This window comes from Battus philenor, unplaced genomic scaffold (assembly GCF_028537555.1).
Source record: "Battus philenor isolate CCGP_79_NKW_IND1 unplaced genomic scaffold, ilBatPhil1.0.hap1 SCAF_13, whole genome shotgun sequence".
NCBI classification, from domain to species: Eukaryota; Metazoa; Arthropoda; class Insecta; order Lepidoptera; family Papilionidae; genus Battus; species Battus philenor.
Window position 1 is genome coordinate 6,651,125 of NW_027181675.1, and position 22,261 is coordinate 6,673,385.

At 39.5% G+C, this 22,261-nt stretch overlaps 1 protein-coding gene and 1 long non-coding RNA gene across 3 annotated transcripts; one reads left to right on the forward strand and one right to left on the reverse strand.

Annotated features, from left to right (window-relative positions):
* Window positions 1–3,678: 3,678 nt before the first annotated feature.
* LOC137933468 (uncharacterized) lies at window positions 3,679–5,471 on the forward strand. Its single transcript, XM_068777425.1, has 2 exons — window positions 3,679–4,685; window positions 5,402–5,471. Exons 1-2 carry the CDS (start codon window positions 3,679–3,681, stop codon window positions 5,469–5,471), a joined length of 1,077 nt encoding a protein of 358 aa, XP_068633526.1.
* Window positions 5,472–5,769: 298 nt separating this feature from the next.
* On the reverse strand, window positions 5,770–20,005 carry LOC137933531 (uncharacterized). Of its 2 annotated transcripts, none has more exons than XR_011109128.1 (5): window positions 19,883–20,005; window positions 7,532–7,575; window positions 6,499–7,448; window positions 6,278–6,418; window positions 5,770–5,926 (listed from the first exon to the last, which is right to left on the reverse strand). It is a non-coding gene; the product is annotated as an uncharacterized lncRNA (long non-coding RNA). The 2 variants fall into 2 exon arrangements; XR_011109129.1 differs by lacking the exon at window positions 19,883–20,005 and adding an exon at window positions 14,941–15,407.
* Between the last annotated feature and the right edge of the window lie 2,256 nt (window positions 20,006–22,261).

Genomic DNA, 22,261 nt, shown 5'->3' on the forward strand with positions numbered 1-22,261 from the left:
ACTTATATTAAAAATATAAGTTCAATGACAAGTAGACAAGATGTTAGATGCAGATGGGGCTATTCCTGTTAAAAATATATTGCACTAGTAAGACACAAATGTGTCAGAAAATTAAAAAATGTTAAGGTTGTTTAAGATTTAACTTGAGATATGGTGGCCAAGATATATAAATCTTGTACCTTTTACCTTACCTGCGGTTCGGCACGGACGGGACACGAGCATGGGCGCGCATGGCCACACTTTCGTCTCAGAAGGCATCGTACATTGTCTGGCTGAGTCCATCGGAAGTTCTCTTTGGCTGGGATCCGTTTTGAGCAACTCGACGACAAATTGTATGTCTTGTGAGTGCATCGATGGCGATATTGACCACATGTTCGGACGTGAACTTGAAGTGGTAGTCTAAAAATTAGCTGGATTTCATGTAACGGTTAAAATGTACAAAAACTATAACTTATTATAACTCTTCATGGAATTATAAATTTTTTTAAACTTTTCTTTTCCTGTTTATTCTTATTCAGCTTATTTTTGTTATGCTAGACCAGTGATTCCCAAAGTGGTCTATATCGACCCCCAGGGGTCGATGACAACCTGCAAGGGGTCTACGTCAGCGAAAAAATTTTGGGGGTCCATGAAATGAAAATGGGGGTCCACGATAGTGGATCTCAACATATACACTTTTTTACACTTTTAATTTCTTTTCCACCGTCATGCATAGTGGAAAGGGGGTACAGCGCTGTTACCAATCTCCTAACGAAAAAAAGAAACAGACTGGACATAATTAGCCGAGGAGACTTAAGATTAACCCGTATAAAATTGACGCCAAATGTTGATAATTTATTATTAAAGCACCAGGTTCATTATTCTCACTAAAAATATTGACTTAATGCTTATGTTATTTTATTTATGGTTTATTTAATGTTACGTATATTTTATATAACTATTACAAAATTTTATTTTGAGTAGTTTTCATTTAAATTCAATTAATAAATGTATAAATTAACATGTGTTTTTACTTTAAGTTTTTAACACTAAACTTCACTACAGTTAGAAATTTACAGGAAATTAATATCAGGTAAGTAGGGGGTCTACCCAACATGGAAAAAGATGGCAAGTGGTCTATAACACAAAAAAGTTTGGGGAAATCTGTGCTAGACCATTTATAAACGTTAAAACTGTAAATAGACAAATAAAAATTTTGTTATTTTAGAAATATCTAATTCATTCAGAGCACTTAATGATATTATGAAAAATGGTTATTTTTACTGGTAAGAATCGCTAATCCTGTGATTAGCCCAACAATACATTTTTGAAGTTGGCAACGCGCGTAATTAATATGTTGAAATGGATGAATATTGTCAATCCGTGTTAAACAGCGTAACTAACAACTAACAAACATCCCCATAATAATAAAAACGTAAAATGGGCGGTTTTATCACACGGGGAAATTCCAAACAACAGTTTGGAAACAGAAGAAGTATGAATAATATTATATATATATATATATATATATATATATATATATATATATATATGTGTGTGTATTTATACAAACTCCGTATTTAATTTATTTACGCAGTGACTCTGTTCTCTGTAAGCGATGTCTACAGATTATGCTTTCGTTCGTAGTATTGTACAGTCGCCAGCTACATACTACCTAGTAATTTTGTAACTGGCTGTTTACATACATTTAAAAAAACATTAATTTGAATTTCGAACATTAGCTTCTATAATGAAAAATAGACTTCTTTCCCGCCATTATTGTACCTTTTTTGTTAAGAAATTACTTGTTTTGAAAATGGAGTGGGGCACTAACGACTACTAGTAGTACGTGGATTGCAGTAATTGCACTGTGCAAAGTAGATAAGGAGCCAGCCGACATTTTTGATACATTGAAAAAGCTAGGGATTAGCGGAATGTTTGTGTATCGTACCATCCAAAGGTTCATTGAAACCATGTTTGTTGATAACCGTGAGAGATCCGGCCGACCGCGGTTTATTCGAACAAACAAGGCCGTTAATGCAGTCAAGGCCAGAGTTCGTCGAAATCCCATAAGGATGCAGAAAATCCTTTCCAGAGAAACAATAATCCCACCGAGGGCACTATCTCGGATTTCCTAACAAAACTTAGGCGTAGAGGGGCTTATCGGAGATACACAGGACATACATAAAATCAGATACTAAAATAAAAGAGAATTGAAAGATCAAAGCAGCTGTTACTTCGATACGTGGACGAAAAACACAGAAAAATTCTCTTTACCGATGATAACATTTTAAGAATCGAGGAGCAATACAACGACCAAATTAGACTATAAATTCTGGTCTGTGCTAGAGGCCATGCTTTGCTTTAAGCGTCATCCAAATATTGAGCAGTGACCAGGTTTGCAATGGAAGCCGTTCGTAAATCCATCGACGAATGGCCCGGCCGTTTTAAAGTATGTGTTAAAGTTAAAGGTGGACACTTTGAATAACTAGTTTAGTATGTCAACATATTTTTTTTCACTCTTCATAATCACAAATAAAACTTTAAAATAAAATAATTTTTGTTCAGAAATTATGATATATTTTCTTTGTAACAGGACTTATGTCTACCAGGTATTATTGCTTATTACACAATATTTCTATTGCTTATTGGAGGTCACCAAGTTCGAGGTAGTTTTTCATAACCAAGGTGACAGAGCTTTATCCTCGTCACGCAAGGCTCTTTGCCCGTCAGGCAAAAAGGGTTGTCATCTGCTTTTAAGCGAATGTGGAAGATTGAGAGCCGTCAGGAACCTATGTTAAGATGCCGAGCCCGACATGCCATCTTCTTACGGGATAAAGCTACTTAATCAATTTCTCTCCAGTTAAATCTAGGTGGAACTAAGTATCAAATTGACATTGATTGATATTATTGACATTATTTGTTCGCCTATGCCTTATGTTGCCTTAGGTTGATAATTTCCTTTTTTGGCCATCAGCGAAAACCATATTGCCACCGAAGACTCCCTGTATGTCCTGGTCCAGCATCTGCGAACTCGGTTGAAGGAGAAGGAGATCGCAGTGCTGGTATCACTGGACATAGAGGGAGCCTTCGATAACGCCTGGTGGCCTGCTATACGGTGCAGACTGGCAGAGACTCGTTGCTCCGCGAATCTGCGGCGCCTTGCTGACAGCTACTTGAGCGATCGCAAGGTGTCCGTACGGTACGCGGGTGCAGAGTGGGCCAGAGAGACCACCAAGGGGTGCGTGCAGGGATCTGTAGGCGGCCCAACCTTCTGGACCCTCCTCATCAACCCTCTCCTGGAGGAGGTGGCAAAGACCGGGACACACTGCCAGGCATTCGCAGACGACGTCGTGCTGGTCTTCTCGGGGCAGAAGGCCCAGGACATCTCTAGTCGGGCCAATGCGGTTCTCGCCCATGTGCATGAATGGGGAGTCAAAAACAAGCTGAGGTTTGCACCACACAAAATAAAGGTGATGGTGTTAACCAATAAGCTGAAGTATGACTACCCATTGCTGAGCATGGGAGGTGAGCCGCTTGGCCGGACTAGGGAGGTCCTTATTAGGCCTCACAGTTGACGATAGGCTCACGTTCAACATCTATGTGAAGAACGTGAGCAAGAGGGCATAGGGCCTCTATCGTCTGCTGTGTAGGGCTGCAAAGGTATCTTAGGGTCTGAACTCGGAGGTGATCAGAACGATGTATCTGGCGGTACTGGAGCCGATAATTCTGTATGCGGCGAGTGTATGGGCGCCGGCGGCTAGGAAGCTGCTGGTTTGCAGGCAGTTGGCCGCGGTCCAGCGGGGCTTCGCGCAAAAAATTGCGAGGACCCACAAGACTGCGTCCCTGCACTCGGCCCTCATCCTTGCCGGGCTGCTTCCTTTGGATCTACGAGTCCAAGAAGCAGCCCGTTTATTTGAAATAAAGCGAGGTTTCTCTCGGCACGTGGTGAGGGACCGGGAACTGGAGTTGCCGGCAAGCTTCTTGAAGCTACCACACCCGTCTGAGCAAATCGGTGAGGAGTTCTCCTGCCTGGAGGCAGGTGAGAAGGCTGCTCAGCTTGCCGCCGCGGCTGCCGATCAGGTAATTTATATCGACGGCAGCCGCATAGAGGACAAAGTGGGCACGGCATTCTATGTCATGCAGGGCGCCGCACAGAAGTATAGTAAAAAACTCAAGTTGGGCGGCTTCTGTACCGTGTACCAGGCAGAGCTGCTGGCTTTAGCGGAAGGAACGGGGTACGCGGCCAGCGGGTCAGCGCAGAAATGCGCCATACTAAGCGACTCGCGATCTGCCCTCCAGACTGTCGCGAGACCTGACACCCTCCATCCCCAAGCGTTAAGAGTGAAAGAAAATGTTAAGAAAGCTCGTGAGAAAGGTAAGGATGTAAGTATCTTTTGGGTGAAAGCGCACGCAGGGGCGGAAGGTAATGAGAGGGCGGACCAGTTGGCCAAGGACGCGGCCCTGAAGAGTAAATGCAAACCTGTATATGAGGAATGCCCCATCTCATTCGTCAAGCGGCAGCTTAGACTGGAAACGCTCGACGAATGGAATAGGAGGTATGTGGAAGGAGAGACGGCTTCGGTAACGAGGATATTTTTCCCGAATGCCACGCAGTCCTATCGCGTGCTCCGCAAAGTCGGGGTGGACGCAGTCTTGGCCCAGCTCTTCACGGGGCACGGGGGGTTCTCTGAGTACTTTCACAGGTTCAAGCTCAAGGAGGACCCCTCGTGCTACTGTGAACCGGGCGTGGACCAGACTGTGGCCCACCTTGTGGCCTATTGTCCCGCACATGCAAGGATGCGCAGTGCCCTGGAAACGTCGATTAAAATGAAAATAGACACAGAAAGCATCACCTTAATGATGGGCGACGACAACCTTCGCCAATCATTTCTATCGTTTGCTCGCAGGGTGGTAAGCAATGCAATAAAAAATAATAAAACCAAATAGGAAAACTTTAACAAAAATGCATATATAAACACATGTAAAAGAAAAAAGTCTAATCTAAACAAATCTGTAATAGATAATGATGGAAATGTAAGAATAAAAAAAAGATAAGAAATAAAATTGTACCTGGCCACCTAAGAGTAAAAAAGATGAGGAAAGGAAAGAAAGACGATGAAAGCAAGACGGAATGAAAGAAAAAAATTGTAAGATATTGTGAAGGATAAAAGGAAAGAATAAAAGAAATTGAGAAGAATGAAAGTGAGTGTAGAATAAAGACAAAACCATGAAAAAGATATTTGTAAATAAAGTCCCTGTCCCAAACAAAACAGGGGTACGAGAAAAAACCAAAAAAAAAACCATATTGCCGGTTATCATTTACAGCTTATTGGTTATGAGGCGGTAGAACGCTCAATGCGGTGCAGCTAATATTTATTTACAATAACAATAATCTCGATCGAGATTGAGTTGGTTTTAGCCACTCGCCTGAAAGTTCAGTTTCCAGCGCCTTCTTCTATGAAAACCAAGCCTCACTAAGCAGCATCTAGCTTCGGAGCAAACTCTCATCTATTAATTATCCCGAGTTAGGGATAACAGGAGATATATTAACCTTTGTCCCCACAGAACTATGATACTATCCTTTTTAGGTTAATCAAACAATTGTTGGTTAAAATTGGTGGCTATGTTAAGGTTATTTATTATTATTACCAAAACTAAAACCTACGTAAAGCTTATTTTAAGGTTAATATTGTATTTACTTGGAAATAAAAGGAAAATTTTTAGTAGAATTTAATTTCAAAAATATCTTCCCAGAATATATTATTTATTCATTGTTCGTTGAATGAATTGATATTTTTTTTTAATTACAATATACATTAAATCTAAAAATATATAATACTACAAAATTTAAAATGTTAATTGAATTTAGTAGTTGCAAATATCGACTTCAGTTCATATTTGAAATATTTTTACACACTAACTTATGTGTCCTCCAATCACTGGTCTGAAAAAAGAGAAATAGATAATGAATGAATAAATCACGAATAAATTAGTTTATAATAAAGAAAGCTTAAACACAAAAGAATCGATCTGTGTAATCACATTTCTACATATTTTCGCGCTTGTTTGTAAAACGAACAAAATTTACAGATTTCACATTAATATGCTTAATAGCAATGAATGTATTATGCGAGGAAATACAGATAACAAAATATTCAAATATTAAAATCTATCTAAACCATCTTCATTATTCTTCAAAAATTAAAAGCGTATTTAAAGAAAAGGGGCTATGTGTTCTTATTAAAGTTTTCTCAAATAATCTAGAATTATTATGTCGAATGTATGGATTTTTTACCTGACAATCAATGCTGCAATAGAAATATTTACAACAGCCTAAACACAATAGAGTCGTTTTTTTTCCACAAACAAAACATAAACCAACGTTCTGCGGTGTCTTTTTAGTAGATTGCGGAGATTGGTGCTTGGAGGGAAGTTTCTGAAAAAGAAAACCTTAAATTTATGCAAAATATAATTATTGATTAATGAGATTTGTAATACAATAACAAAAATATATACCGTATTTTCTGTTCGAGGGGTAACGGTCATCGGACGTATGAACCCGCTTTCTTCTGTAATGGAACATCTGGAAATACCTTGTCGATCGGTCCGCATAGTCAAATTATCATTGTTATTATTAATCGGAAAAGTATTTGTTACTTCTGAACTGTGATTATAGTAGGTACTCAAAGGAACACTGTTGATTATATCAGACGTGGTTTCTCTAGTAATTGTGGTCTTGTTGGAAATTTGTGATACTTTTTCTTTATTTGTATGTGATTGCTCAGAATTAATTAAAAGGGAAGTAGTTTTTTCAAGTACATTACGATCAACATTTATAGTGATTTCATATCCAGGTGGACCACATGAAAATAAGTTTATTGTATTTGTATTTTGAGAAAAATGGTCAGGACTGGGCAGTTTTAAGTCATTAGAAGTTTTGTTTGAACTCAAACGAGAGTCATCGTATAATCGATAGTCAGATACATCTTTTGTTTTAGTGTTTAGTGTTTTTTTCGTCCAACATAATAATTCCTCATAAAGGGTTCTTATGTATTGGTGAAAAAACTGAGTTTTTTCTTTTGAAAATCGTATGGTCTTGATTATGATAAGATTAATCAAATATTCATTTTTCTCTTGTGGTACTAATAAAGTCTCTGATATGGCTAAACATCTATTAAAGGAGTGACATTTGATTTTCAAATATTGTTGTTTGAGTGCTATTGACTGTCCGTGACACGGTGTATTGGAGATTCTTATATAAGCATCCAATATGTATGCCATGTTTTTAGCTACTTGATTTATTTCAAATTCGTTTCTTCTTACGGTCATGTCATTTCCAAAAAAAATTGTTTCTTTCGTACCATCGTAAGTTTTTACATTATTCTCATCATTGTCGTCTTCGTCAAAAATTATTTCAACGTTATATGGATTCCGAAAATTATATTTTGTCATGAGAAGAAGAGTATCTGAGAAATATACAAAAAATGTCTGGTTTAGCATTTTACTATAAAATATTGCATTTAGAAAGTAAATTTTATTATTACGTTACCTTTCTCTGGTGAGACTGGCGTGTTCATTATTAGAAAAATGTATCTGTAATAAAAAAAAAAAATATTGTACAGTGCAGTCATATTTATAGAGGTTTGGTGATTCTGTAATGTTCGAAGGTAAGAAAGGGGGCATGAAAATGAAAATCGCACAGCGTCGCAATAAATATATAATATTTATTGCAAAGGAAGATCACCTAGGCGTAAAATCGAATCAAATCGAACGAACGGACTGACTTTACAAAAGGTTGGAGAACTATTTATATTCGCTTAAATTATTATACAAACATCAATTCAATACTGTTGGGATACCATTGGGATTCATTCCGGTCAACAATCACTTCCAATATATTATTTTTAGCTTGGATTATTACGAGTACTTATATCAATTTAATAGTATATATACATAATTTAGGTAGAAAAATATGAAAACATACAATGCTTCCCTCTAAGAAAATAAACAAGGTTTAATTATTTTTAGTATCGTTAAACAATTTCTAAATGAAAATTATTCATTACACAATCACAAAATTTTCATAAACAATTACAAGGATTTATAATATCGTTTTCACATTACGTATCTTAATTTATAAACAATGTTGTCGCCGCCATACATCTTACACTGTATAACACACTACACTAAGACTACTGACATAAATAGTGTAATCTACAATCAATCTGCTTCGCATTTCAACTTTAGGTTTAAATAGAAAATCAATTTGGCGACAAAGGCACGTTGATGTATACCGAGAAATCGAGACCTAACACATGTAACTGAACCCGTACTGACCCACGAAACGCACCTGGGAGTCACCAAACGGTGCACGGCCCCCACAGGACGGGCACGCCCACTGCCAACTACACTCCAGATACTGATGTCTATCAATTCATATCACTACAGAGTAACACCGATAGCGAAACACGGTCTCAAGCATATCGGCCTCTACCTAGGACACCCAGTCCTACTCAGGAGTCCCAGAAACCCGGGCACGGCTTCCGTGTAAATCAGGTAGGCCCGTCGTCCTAGGCTATCATCAAACACGGCCGGATCACTGATCCGGAAGGGTCCTCCACACTCACCCCTGCAGACCCGTCACAACCACCATCATCTCAACACGGTCTTTAATCTATCTCTCGATATACATCATCTCATAATACAATTCAATCTACCAATGGTTTGTGCAATTTACCCAGGCGATGGATAAGTCAACCATCATCGTGCAAGAATCTAGCCACGTGAGGCCTGTGACCGTTTGCTATGCACTTCTCACGCGCGTACTCCGTGCGCCAACACATCCTTCACCAACGCATGTTCGTTACTCCTCCACACGCGCACACTCCGTGGCATGTGTTGGCATGCCTCACCAGCGCATGTCATATTCTCCTTTGCCCGTGCGCACTTCGTGCGCCCACACATGCCTTACCAACGCATGTCTTATTTATTCTGAAAAATACTCCCTCCGTCTTCCCGAATAAAATTCGGTCTTTCCAATAATATTTCGTCCACCCGAATATAAATTCGGACGTTCCAAATATCATTGCGTCCTCCCGAATATAAATTCGGTCCTTCCCGAATAAAATTTTGTCTTCTTCCTTTTTTCCATCTTGACAAACTTTTTGTTATATAAAAAAGTAAAACTCGCATAGCGATAACTCATTGTCAGGGTGGCAAAAGAGGTTTAATACATTTAATTACACTAACCACGCGTCCGAAAAAATGCGTATAGCCTTGCGGCTTTTTCAGCTTCATCGGAAACGAGTTCACGGAACGGAGGGGTCCGTGAACTATATAAAATTAAAGTTTTCGGGTTTCCGAACCTACATTAGCACTCGACTGGAGGACGAGGAAGTCACAGCAAGGTAGTGGAGGCGAGGCAGTAGCAGCGAGGTACACCCAGCCGGGTCCCCCGAGGGCATAAACCCCGCGCGACACAGTCGGCCAGCAGATCTCGCGGCTAGCGCGCTTAAGTCAGTCGAGTCAGTGTTACTAATCGTGTGCTAAATGGGGAGTTAAGTGTGGAGGGCAGCGTGGACCACTCGGCAATCTTAGGATACTGATCCTACCTCAGATTGCCTACGCTGTTAGCGGCGGCGGCGCGGGAGGCCGACGCCGTTTACGTAACGGACGGTGGGAAGTGTTGTGATTTAGGACGCCTTACGAGGTGCTGGAAGAGTAGCGAGAGGAGTTCGCTATGTGGGGGTTGGGGTGGGAAGAGGCCTTCGCGAAATATGCCTTTGAGCATGCCTGGAAGAACTCTTGGACGGTTTCGAGTTTGAGGTCACTGTGGAGGTCGATGTTACCTTGGAAGTATCTGGCGCCGGTTGAAAGCCGGGTGAAGCGGTTCTGTAACGTCTGTAGGGGTTGGAGTATGTGTACCCGGGCGTGGGCGAAGACTAAACTTGCGTAAGCGAATACGTCTTACGCAGGTCTTATAGAGGAGGAGTTTGTGTCTGAGGGACAGCTTACTTAAGGGGCTAAGCAGGGGGTAAAGCCTAAACAGTATGGTGCAGGCTTTTTTTGCGACGAGGTTAATGTGCTTTTGGAATAGGAGTCTAGTGTCAAAGGTAACCCCTAGGTATTTTACGCTTTTCATACAGGATATATGACGCACGGATTTTGGCTAAATCTACGTCTAAGTTGGCGAGATAGTTTGAAGACGATCGCCTGACTTTTGTCAGGGTTAACGCCTACGCGCCACTTACGAAACCATTAGCCTAGTTGATTGGTTGCGCGTTGGAAGTGATGTGTGAGGGTGGATGCGCGTTTGCCTGAGTCGAAGAGCGCAGTGTCATCCGCGAAGAGGGCTAGGATGACTTTCGGGTCGATGGGAATATCGCTGGTCTAAACCCCCATGTGTTAGACCCATGGTTTAACACATGCAACCCCAGTTGATAAAGTACGGCTGCAGTTTCGACTTCCCTCCGGTCTGTGGACCGGCTACCCTACCAGGTGTTATGGGCGTTGACGTCTCCACCCAGCACCACGTTGGCAGTCCCTAAGCCCTCCACAGCCACACCGATCCGGTCTAGGTATGGTTCGATTAGCGTGTTTGGCTCCAGGTAGACTGATACCACCCTTATCTCCCAAGCCTCAATTTTCAGTCTGGCCACAGAAACGTTTCCAGACGTAAGGTGGGGACATTGAGTGATATCGATGGTATCGTTAAATAGTACTATTGTTGCCTTCACAACCTCGCCGTTATCTCGGGCAACGCATTGTACTACCCTTGTCCCCGGGTATTGTCGCATCTCACCAATGGCGCCGATATACGGCTCCTGAACCAATGCGAATGCCCAGTCTCTCTTCAGCGTTTTGCATAACAGTTCGGCTGTGGCGAGCTCGGACCTTTGCAGGTTCAACTGCACAACGCGGTACCGGTGGCGCCTCTGAGATCTACGGTGGTTCACCGCGGCGCTCTTAGCAATAGGCTATGGATGCTCGTGCAATTGCGTCCCATCTCTTCCTCACGGAGCAGTCCTCGTCAAACGCCCCGTGGTCCCGCCAGTCTGCTTTTTGACAGCAGTTCCGGCAGGCGGGAGGCTTCCCTTGTGGCCGATACAAGCGCTCGGCGCGAAGGTGCCAGCCACCACAATGACTGCACCTATCCTCACTCTTAGTGCATAGTCGCTTGGTGTGGCCATAACCCAGACACCGGGTGCATTGTACCAGTGAGGAGTGATCCTGCACTCTCACCCGCTGGAGGTCGATGTGTAACATACCCGCAACTGTCACCCTGTTCCATAAGGGCGGGGACACGAGCATTACTACGTGTATCGTCTGATCATTGCGCGCCCTCTACCTGAACCTGACTTCCAAGCGCAGATCCCTCTCGGGGACGCCGTCCAGCAAATTTTGTTCAGTGTTTTTCTTATTTTGGCCAGGACCTCGTCGCCCGTTGTTGTCCCGGCCGATACCGCTACTAAGTGCGTTGCCTCGCTCCCCAGTGACAGCCCTTTCGCAGGTGCAGCCGCCATGCTCGCGTAGGACGGCCGCGGCTCTTTCCTTCTCTCAGTTCTGGCCTCTCTGAGAGTCTTCCTTAGGCCCTCCATCTCCCTCCTGTTGGTTTCAATAAGCCTCTCATGCTTCTCCAATTTGTTCAGAAGGAGGTCGGCAGACTCCCCATCCCTTGACTGCTTCGACCGCTTGAGCGCCGTCGAGGGGCGTCCTTCTCCGCTGCTCCCTCCCTCGGCAGCTCCGCGCGCTCGGCAGTCACCATCCTGAGGCTTTCGATTTCCGTCTCCTTCACCAATACACCTCCTCCTTAATTTCGATTTTTAAATTTCTTGAGCTGCCCAAGCCGCGCTTCGCACTGCTTAGACAGGCCTTCTTTAATTCGCTCCGTGGCGGTCAGTTTGACCCCATTTGGAGCCGCACCGTCCCTGAAATAGCAATAGCAGAAGTTGAAGGTGACCCGTCAGTCGACTTATGCGGCACTTCCCGATCCAGCGGCTTAGTCGGCGCCACTGTCTTTTTACGGGGAGAGATCCTAGCCTTAACCTGCCCCTGTTTCTAGTCCCCCACACTCTTCCTCACGCTTCTAATGGGCAGGGTGCTCGCTTTGCTGGCCATGCTGGCTCCTGCCTGGATCACCTTGCACGCGTCGGCGGCCTTTGTGGGGGTTTGGATCACTTTCACTTTCTTTCAATTTTGTTAGGGGTACTCGACAAGTTTTTTAAAATTTTGGTTATAGAAAACGGTTAATGTCAACTTAAAAAAAATATATAAATGTTCCTACTAAACCTAAAGCAATAGTGTATAATAGTACATCTAATCTAATCTCAGGTACATGTTTTTTTTTGTAGGTGAAAACACCTAATTGAAGCGCAATAGGGCGCTGTTAATGTTTTAACTTAATATTAAGGCAAAAGGGCCAATATCAGATAATAAAATTAATTCCTCAGGTACCTGTGTCTAAAATTTATGTCTAATCTTAACCTAGCGCAATAAGGCGATGTTGATTTATAAATATAAACTTAAATAAACTTAAAACAGGGCCACTATTCTACTTATTTAAATTTTAAAAATCTTAATATGTAAAAAATTTGACCTATTTAAAATGTTATAATGCTTGAGCTTATTGGCCCTGGCTGCGGTGTACAGGTGCGGGGCAGATGGTGCGAATACGGCGCGCAGCTGTGACCCAAACATTGCGGGAAGGCGCGCGGGCGGCGCGGAGGCGGCTCAAGCACGGTTAATGTCGTGCTTACTTTTATTTAAATTTAAAATTTTAAATCTTTATAATTTTGACCTATTTAACTTGCTTGTACAACCTGGGTTCCAGCTGACATGTTTGCAGTTGAAGTTACCTGCAATCAGGACAGATGGACCTAGTAATGTAAGTGTAATAAGATCCGCGGGGAGAAGTGCTTTTTGGATAGCGAGATAAGAGGAGGAGATAAAATAAGTGAGGGGTGGCCTGCGGGGGCTAATCTACATGCTGAGAGTTTTAAATTGACATGTGGAGGGGGAGTAAGGAGTGTGCAATGGAGGGACCTTTTGAAATAGATTAAGGTTCCACCGCTCTTATTTGGGATACTGTCATTTCTAACGAGATGATAATTCGCGATTTTCGGGTCGCGTTTATAAGGTTTAAAATGCGTCTCTTGTAGTAAAAAAATATCGATGTTATGTTTTACTAGAATTTGCACAATCTCGTCTTTTTTCGAGTTGAAACCATCTATGTTGAAGTAAGCGACAGTGATGGAGGAGGGTTTGATTCGACCTTTAAACTCAAGCTCAGCGACGACAAACAAGAGTCCAAAGGGTGCGGATCAGTGTCCGTGAATGTGTAGAAGAGGGCTTACGGAAAGTTCTCATCTATGGCCCTAATAAGGTGTTTGTACTCGGCGAGTACGAGCAGCATTGTTCCACCTTTAGCGGCTTTGAATTTGAGTATTTCACGAGTGTTTACCCGTAAAAAGAAGGCCGTTAGCTGGTCCCGCTGGGGGCGAGGCTAAGCTCTTAGCGAGCGTAGAGGGCTCTAAGCTGCGGCGCGGGGGTGTGACTGCCGGGAGCATTAGGGTCTCTGCGCGGGACAGGTACAGGGGCTTCGCCCAGGCTGACACGGGCAGGGGAGGGAGAGTGGGCGGGGCGCAAGTCGAGATCCTCGGATGGGCGGAGCCGAGGGCTCCCGCACGAAGTTCTCCGCGGTAAGCCCGTCGGCCGCCGCTTGGGTGCCCGTGCACAGCCCCGGTAGTTAGCGGGGTGGCTGGCCGTTTGGCAGAGTAAGCACGCTGGTGGTTCCTCTGCGTCGGCAGTTCGAGTGCAATCCTGGGTGTCATGATCGTCCAGGCATTTGACGCACATCGGTCGTTCGTAACAGTTACGGGCAGAATGCTCGTAAAGTTGGCAGCGATGGCACTGTCCGAATAATCCCTTCTTATGAGGGGCTTCGAAGATGAGACCCGTGAGAGAGCAGATCTTCCTGACCTCAAAGATCTTTTCCCTCTGCGGTGAGCTCAAAGGTGAGAATCACCAGGAGGATAGGTTTCTTGGTGCGAGAGCTGGACAACGCTTCGCACTGACAATTGGAATATTTTGCTGTTTTAAGTCGCAAGTATGTCCTCTGAGGAGATTTTCACCGGGAGGCCTCGGGTTGCGACGCGGAGTAGTCGTTTCTCGGGTAGGGTATAGGTATGGATCGAGAGTCCCACTGCACCAAGGTGGCGTGTTAAAACGCGAAAACGGTCCACCGTAGTAAGGTGAATCCGAATGCCCTACGCGGTGTTTTGCGCTTTCGGGCATGGTATATTCTGGCTGTCTAGCCAGGGCGAGCTTTGTCCATGCGCTCTTGTCCTGTAAGATAATGGGCGGCGGAGGCTTTACAGATGCCGGGGCAGCCTCTTGAGAGGGGCGGGCCGGCTTGAAGCTAAGGATCTTCTTCGCGGGCAGGGAGGGGGAGGGGGTGATTCGTCACCCGAGGAGGCAGCATCGATGGCCTTGGAGGCGCGTTGCGCCCTCTTACGTTTTCTCTTAACAAGGTTAAAATCATCCATGGAGTTATCTAACTCTATTTCGGTCTCGGTGTCTGTGCCCGAGCGCGAGCCGAGGTCGCTTGGGACTACGGTGGGGCACGGAAAGGCAGGAAGGGAAGCGGGAGTCGCACCCCTCGGGGTGTGGCGGGTCCATCGGGGTAAGCGGGGAGTCCGTATCGAAACGTGTGGAAGCGAGATGCACTTCCCACAGGTCTGGGTGCCTCTTAGCAAACTCCGTGAGTTGCTGGAGACACAGGTTATGTGTTTGATTTGTGAACTATTAATTTGAAGTGTACTTACGTAAGAATATGTGAAGAACGAAAGGAGAGAATGGAAATAATAAATAACTATGTGAAAAATAAATTGCCCGTAAAGTCCCTGTCCCACCAAAGATAGGGGTACGAGAGGAAAAGGAAAAAAAAAGAAGTGTACTTACGTATGCAGAACACGTGGCCTTCCTGCCCAGTGACAGGGAGCTGGGCGGGCTTTGTGTATGGCGCAGGAATGCGGAGCGTCGCTTCCCAACAACAATCGGCGACCGTAACAATCTGGGCACCGTATATGCCGGGCAACGGTTGTGCAACAAGGGGTTAGCCCCCGTTTCCGGGCATAGTTGTGTCCGAAAATTAACTCATTGATTGATTGAATGAAAAAAAATGCAGTCAAGAAATTCCTAGTTAAGATGTTCTTTATCGCAACTAATTGTCCTAGCAACAATTGACCTACGCGGGGGCCGAACGGAGTAGTCGAGCCGCGCGAGACGTGGGTCGAGCTCCGAAGTGGGAATATGACAGACGCGACGGGTGAGCGGGCGGTAAACCGAAGAGCACGGCACTTGTCATGAACCGAACCAATGCGCGAGCGGTGTAGTCGACCGGGGCAGACACGAGCGGGCAGCGTTGGTTACGAGAGGAGCGCGGACGAAGCGTGCGATCGCTACGAGCTGTCGAAGCGGACTGACTGTCCATTGTATTGTTTCTAAAAATCTTAATGGGATTTTACAGCTTCTTCGGTACTGAGTTCACGGAGCGGAAGGATCCATGCATTAGATTCTGACTGTCGACATGGAGAGCACACCTATTTATACTACGGAGAAGGTTATAGTAAGTTCGAGATAGTACTCGGTTAGAATTTCCGAGATCCGTTCTATAGATGTAAAAAAGCCGATTTAAAACGTTTAAAACCAAAAGTGGCGGTTTAAAACCCCAAATAAACCTTTTTAAACGGTTTAAAACTCGCCTACTAAAATATAAGAACAGTGTTTTTACACATCATTATCGACAATACTTGGTCTTGTGTTAGTTACCTATGCAGTTTATACCTATGTAGGTAAGTATATTACATATAAAGTACTATAATTATAAAGAAACAATATTACATACAATAGATTAAAATATGTACCTAAATCATAAAGAAATTGTATGATCATCATGTTGTCGAGTGGACTGTGTAAGATTAGCCAGTTTTTTTTATTACTTTCAAGAAAAAGTCGGGTACCTAATAATCTAATTTTATAACAGCTCATTACATTTTAGTTATTTAGTAATGTTTGACATATTTGGTACGAGTACCTTTATATTGAATCCAAATTTGTACATTTTTTTACAATACTGGCAATACTGACATGTCCGCACGCAACACGCTATGTATGTGTGTGTGTGGTGTAGAGTAGGCGAGCTGGCAACGTTGCATCTTGACGTCTCTCCGCGTGAGAAGTGCAAGTGTGTGAGTTTGGTTTTAAACCGAATGAAACTGAATGATAAATCTTTTCAAAATAACCAATATAGTTAACTAGGTAATAGTTTTTCAACTTAGCTAGGTAATGTCTACGCTTGGAATAGATAATGTGTTTATATTTAAGAAAAACATAGTCGTCAACACTAAACGTTTAAAATCGAAAAAAATGGGTTTTTTCGGTTTTAAACGGTTTTTTTCGTTTTAAACCGATTGGTATAATTCGTTTTAAACCGGCCTTACATCTATAATCCGTACACAAAAATCTATCAATAACTTCAAGGTCACGCGTGTTTACGGCACTTCTTGAACCTAAGGTTCCGTGTTATTGTTTAGAGGGTTATGTAACTCGTGCTTTGTAACAATATATTTGATGTATCTGATGTGGAAAGTATTTCTTCTAACTAAAATAGTTCGAACAGCAAAGGTGTAGCTTTATTGTCACAACTATTTACTTTCAATGCGACAGTAATTCGTGGACAAAAAGATTTTGTTTCTTCTTCTATTGCAAATATTCTGTCGTTTCTTGTACAGAAGAAATTTCTTTGCCATAAGTATTTTGCAAATCTATAAAATATGTAATTAAAAATTAAATTTAAAATGGAAAAGAATACATACGCGAAACAACCATTGTCAATACCGTTAAAAATCGTTAAAAAAAATTTCTATTTTATCTATCAGTGACATAATTTTATCAATTTTATGACTCGCTAGATCCAAACTTTTTAAGTCTAATTTTTCATGATTTTGACTGGTATAAATTGAATACTAGCTATATTTTATCTCTTATTTTTTTTAAACAATCGTCAGATACGACATCTATAGGTGGTAAAATTGAATTAAAGTAAATTTCTAAGCTCAAAGTTTGTGCTGGTAATATAATATTTAGGTATGTAAATTTCAACTGTCTGAAATATTCTATATACCAGTATTAAGTAATTAGATATCCGAAAGTTCCTTATTCTTAAAGTTTCATGTAGCAATTATCTTCTTTGGCGTAACAAATATCTAATAATTATCGCTGTGTACCATTGTTCTGTAGCTATGTATCCAACTCTAGTGTCACATTCATTAGGTAATTTGATATTACTGTACCTAATTTCGATTTCGAATGTTTTACTAGTGTGAACAGAATATAAATAAGTTTCCAATTTACGTATATGTCTTACATTATCTCGAAGTTTTTAACAGATATCTAGATTTTGTAAGCTTATATAATGACTCTTATTATATGACGTCAAAATATTTAAAACTATTTAAAATTAGGCAATATAAACCAATAAATAACAAACCTATCGTCTCTACTTTTAACCAGTATAGGTAAAATATTGTATTAGCTGTAACTAGTTTGATGGTTGTTTGATATATCTATAACATAAATTTATTGATAATTGCAATAACATATGTTATTTGCACTTTTAATTCCAGTTCATGAGATAGCATGTTCAATTTTATTAAATAGATCGTTTGCCCCACAAGAAAGCTTAAAAGAACAGGTTCTAGAGAATCATTCGGAAAAACGAATTTTTGCACAATGGCAGTTAGAATTGAACTCATGGAATACTGAATCTATTTCAAGATATTCTAGTAGAGTCAAAAACTGTTGTCAAAACATAAAATTAATTAAATCATTAGACTTAATGCTAACTAAAGAAGCTCGTGAAGCAAATGTGGATTTAATAAAAAAAAAAGGTTTAAATATTTTAATAAGTGGTCTTCAACCGCAATTACATACATATTATTAAGATCACACAATCAATCGTAATTTCTGAAGAACAAGAAATTAAATCTCGTGTGAAAGTGAATTCGAATATAATTATAGCACATTTAAAAAAAAAATGCCCATATTATATTAATTAGGTCATTAAGTTTTCCAATGTAGAAGCCGACCTAAAATTAAACAGGTACATACAAATTAAAATAGTACTAATATACCTACATGCTATTAATTGTTAATGAAAGGGTCAGTTTGGTCCCGATTGCTGGGGCAAAAAAATATAAATACGAATTTTAATCAAAGCAATCAATTTAATAGAACAAATAATAAATAATATCAAACAAACAACACAAGGAACAATCAAAATAAGCAATGGACCAATAACAATTATTTAAACTGTAACGGTCCGAGGCCAGTCCAGTACGATCCAGGACGATCAGTCGGCCTATACACCTTCGCATTCGATTGAAATCTTATCAAGTACAACATGATGATTGTTGTAAAAGAATAAAGGATAAAAATATAACAAATATTAATTCTATACCAATAGAAATTTATGAGAAATGGACTTGGAAAGTTTGGATTTACTGAGTAATAAAATTGATAAAATTACTGACAATGGTAAGATATAAAATCAATCGATTTTTGATAAAATTATTCAAAATGCTTATTTCGCGTATTTATTCTTTTCCGTTTTAAAATTAACGTTTATTTACATAATTTATAGATTTGCAAGAGACATTTTGTACAAGAAATGATAGAATATTAGCAATAGAAGAAAAATCTTGATGTGTCCGAATTACCAATTCCGCATTGAAAGTAAATAGTTCCGACATCAAAAATCTAGAGATAAAAGAAATACCTTCTATATCAGATATACCGTTTACACGTAGTACTAGAATTGCACAGTTAAAATTAAATTAACTTGTCAATTATGTACAATGGCAAATATAAATTAAGATACTAAATGTAAAAACGATATTTTTAATTTTGTAATGGTTTATTAATATTTTGTGATTTCATATAGAGTAAGTTTCATATAGAATTTTTTAGAAGGATTGCAATGTTCTCATTTTTTTTTACCGAGATGAAATCTATATACTGTTAAATGGATATAAATGCTCAATGTCATCGAAGTTAAAAAATAATGCATTGGAAGGGAATGTTTGCCAGAACAAAGACCAATGGGTTATTTAATTTAAGCGACTATAAATATGAGAATATTGTAAAACTATATTTTGGAAGAAGAGTTCAATACTTAGTAAATATATGATTCATAAGAAATCAACAAATACCTAATCCTATAACAACGGCTCATTTATGTTATTTATGATTAGGTAATACACACTTCTCCAAGTATGCAGGTATATTGTACTTATTCCATTATGAACTTTTTTGGTTAATCAATTAACTAAATAATTATTATTTGTGATCATCTGTGATCATACACAAAAACATTACTAATGCAATGTGGCAAATGCAGCGGTAAAGTAATTTAAGTACAAACATTTTTAAATTAATTTTAATTCTTAATATTTATCAGATAATAAATCGGCACAGACATAACAATCTAATGTAACAAAATATAAAATGATTATCATTTTTTTAAAGATTTTTTTTTTATTAATGAGCTCAATTAACTAAAAATTAACTATACAATGAAAGGGATAAGGAAATTAATGGTTTTTTTGTATTTAACTAAAATCATAGAGAAAGTTTTTAAAAAAAAAATTAAAAATTACAAAATTTAATCATAAATGTGGTAAAAAAAACAACAACAAAATTAACCAAAAAAAATTTTTGTTTTCACTTTTTTATAAAAATAAAATAATTATTATAAGAAAAAAGAAACGAATCTATTACATTTGTATAAAACAAAATAAACACGTGCAGATCAATAACTAGCTTGTTAACAATTTATACTTACATTATCAAATAAAATCCAATTTAATTTGTAACACTTTCGAACACTAAATCATTCCAGTTTTTCACCGAGTAGTAACAGTTTAATATAACAATAAATCGAATCGTTTTGACGGTGGTCGTACATAACGCGCAGTCTCAAAGAGTGTAAAATGCACACTGCAAGGCACTGTGAAGAATATGCACAGGACTGGAGAGGGCACATTATTTTTTTAACTGACTTACACTGCTGCCTAAGTGATATTTGCAGATTGTGTGGATCCGTTTTAATGTGTAATGGGAACTGAACGAAATACTTTGAGATACGTTCCGTATATCTTGCGTTTTATAGACAACCACTAATATTATAGATACTACTATTTTTCTCCTATTACAAATTATCAATTCATTTACATTCGATCCTAAATTTTTTTAATTAGTGCTCAAAAGCGTGCGTGTATTTTCAAAATTTTTAAAGTACTTTTCAAAGAAAGGCCCACGTTATATGCAATATTAAGATAATAATTTTAAATTCGGAAACATATATTTATATAATTGCACTCACATTATTGTTATTTATTTTTGCAATTTAGGGGCAACGTTTAGCTTTTAGTGATAAAGCTCCAACTTATGCTACTATTAACAATTGGTCTTATATAACCTAAGAATATCATAAGATTTTGCTTCTAAATAAATTCCTGTCATATATACTAGTCATTATATATAATACGTTATATATTCTTTGTAATTGTAAGTTAATAAAAAGATCCTTAAATATACAGATATTTAAAACTTAGTTTATTATAAATAACGTTCATCTAGTAAGCAATTTTCACAATACTCGAAACGTAATCTCTTATGTGATTCTTTCTAGGGTCGGTAGGTCTTGAGGTAATGACAACACTAAGTCCGAAGTAGATGCGTGTATATTCACTAGCAGGCTTTACGTAGGTTGGTGCTGAACGCTGTTAGCCCTTCTAAATTTTACACCTTTTTTGGATTCGGGCTTTGCGGATCCGAAAATTCACGAGCTAATAAATTAAAAAAAAAAATGTAAGTCAGATGCGTCGCCTGACGTACTGTATTGACTAATTGTTATCTACAGTTTTCGAATAATGGCGTGATCCTTTTTCTGAAGAAATTTGTATGAACGAACAATGATGTGAATAAACAATTTTATTTTTGAGAGATTCCCCGTTTGATGCGCACTTTGACGTAATGTTGCTCTTACACTCTTTTATTTAATTAGTTATACGAACCTATGCTCTATATTTATTTAAGCATATATATGTATATATATATATATACACACACACACACACATATATATACATATATATATATAAATATATGCATATATAAATGTATAATGCATATAAATAATTCGCTATGAGTGAGTTACGACAATTTTTTTAACATACAGGTTTGCTGACTCCCTAATTCCGATGGAAAGTTTATTTAAAAGCAGAACGCTTTGGACAGGAAAAGAAGAATGAAAAAGTCAGATTTGGGCGAAGGACAAAGTAGTAAAATATTATTTGACGAACGTAGATTACTCTCGTTCTTTGAGTCAAGGACTACACTCAGACTCACTAGTTTGGGGTTAAGCAGAAACTGAAATGTTAAAGATGTAAGGTTTATTTTCTAATTTCATAAATATTACTTGCCCTGTAATAATAAACAACTTACGGTACTTTACGATCATGTAAAATAAGGGATTCGAATTAAAATGCCACTTGTACTAAAAAATATGTGTTATTTCATGGCGCCAAACTTAAAAGATGCTTAGAGAAATGCAACAAAAGGAGCACATGGGTACCTAAAACCGAACAAGTCGACATTTCCAAGGCAGGTCGTGTAATTTCAAGTAGAGTTGTTTTTAATTCTCTCGTAACATAATTAGATTATTTATAACGTATTACAAATTTATTTTGAGGTAGAGTTCTTCCGCAATGCGAATAGTAAAGCGCTTCTGCCAGTGTAGCAGGAGCCAATATATGAGCTCCGGGCACTAAGTGTTAATGATACCGATATTCAAATTAAATGATTACAAGTTATTAACGATTGTTTCATAATGACTAAAAAGTAAAACATAAAGAATCAAATTAATCAATCAGCATTAACATAACGTTATGAATGGAGTGTGTACCGGGTCCTGCTGTTATGTGTGGTGAGGTAAAACCAAACAGCGAAATCAGCAACAGAAAATAAATATATTTAAATTAAGAGGGTATTGGGCCTGGTCTGATTTTACACCGCAGGTCGGTACTCATTTAATGGTAACCACCACTAAGCAGCCGCACGGTTTGCCACGACTAGTCAGGCGGCAGCAAGTAGGGAGAGTGCCGATTGTAGATGTATATTATTTATATTCAAGACGATTGGTCAACAGACAAAAGTAGAC

Excerpts from the sequence above, each read along its gene's own strand:
- LOC137933468 (XM_068777425.1), top strand. The coding sequence starts at position 3,679 with ATGTATCTGGCGGTACTGGAGCCGATAATTCTGTATGCGGCGAGTGTA. Across the intron at positions 4,686-5,401 it reads TTCTCTGAGTACTTTCACAG|CCACTCGCCTGAAAGTTCAG; the intron begins GTTCAAGCTCAA and ends AGTTGGTTTTAG.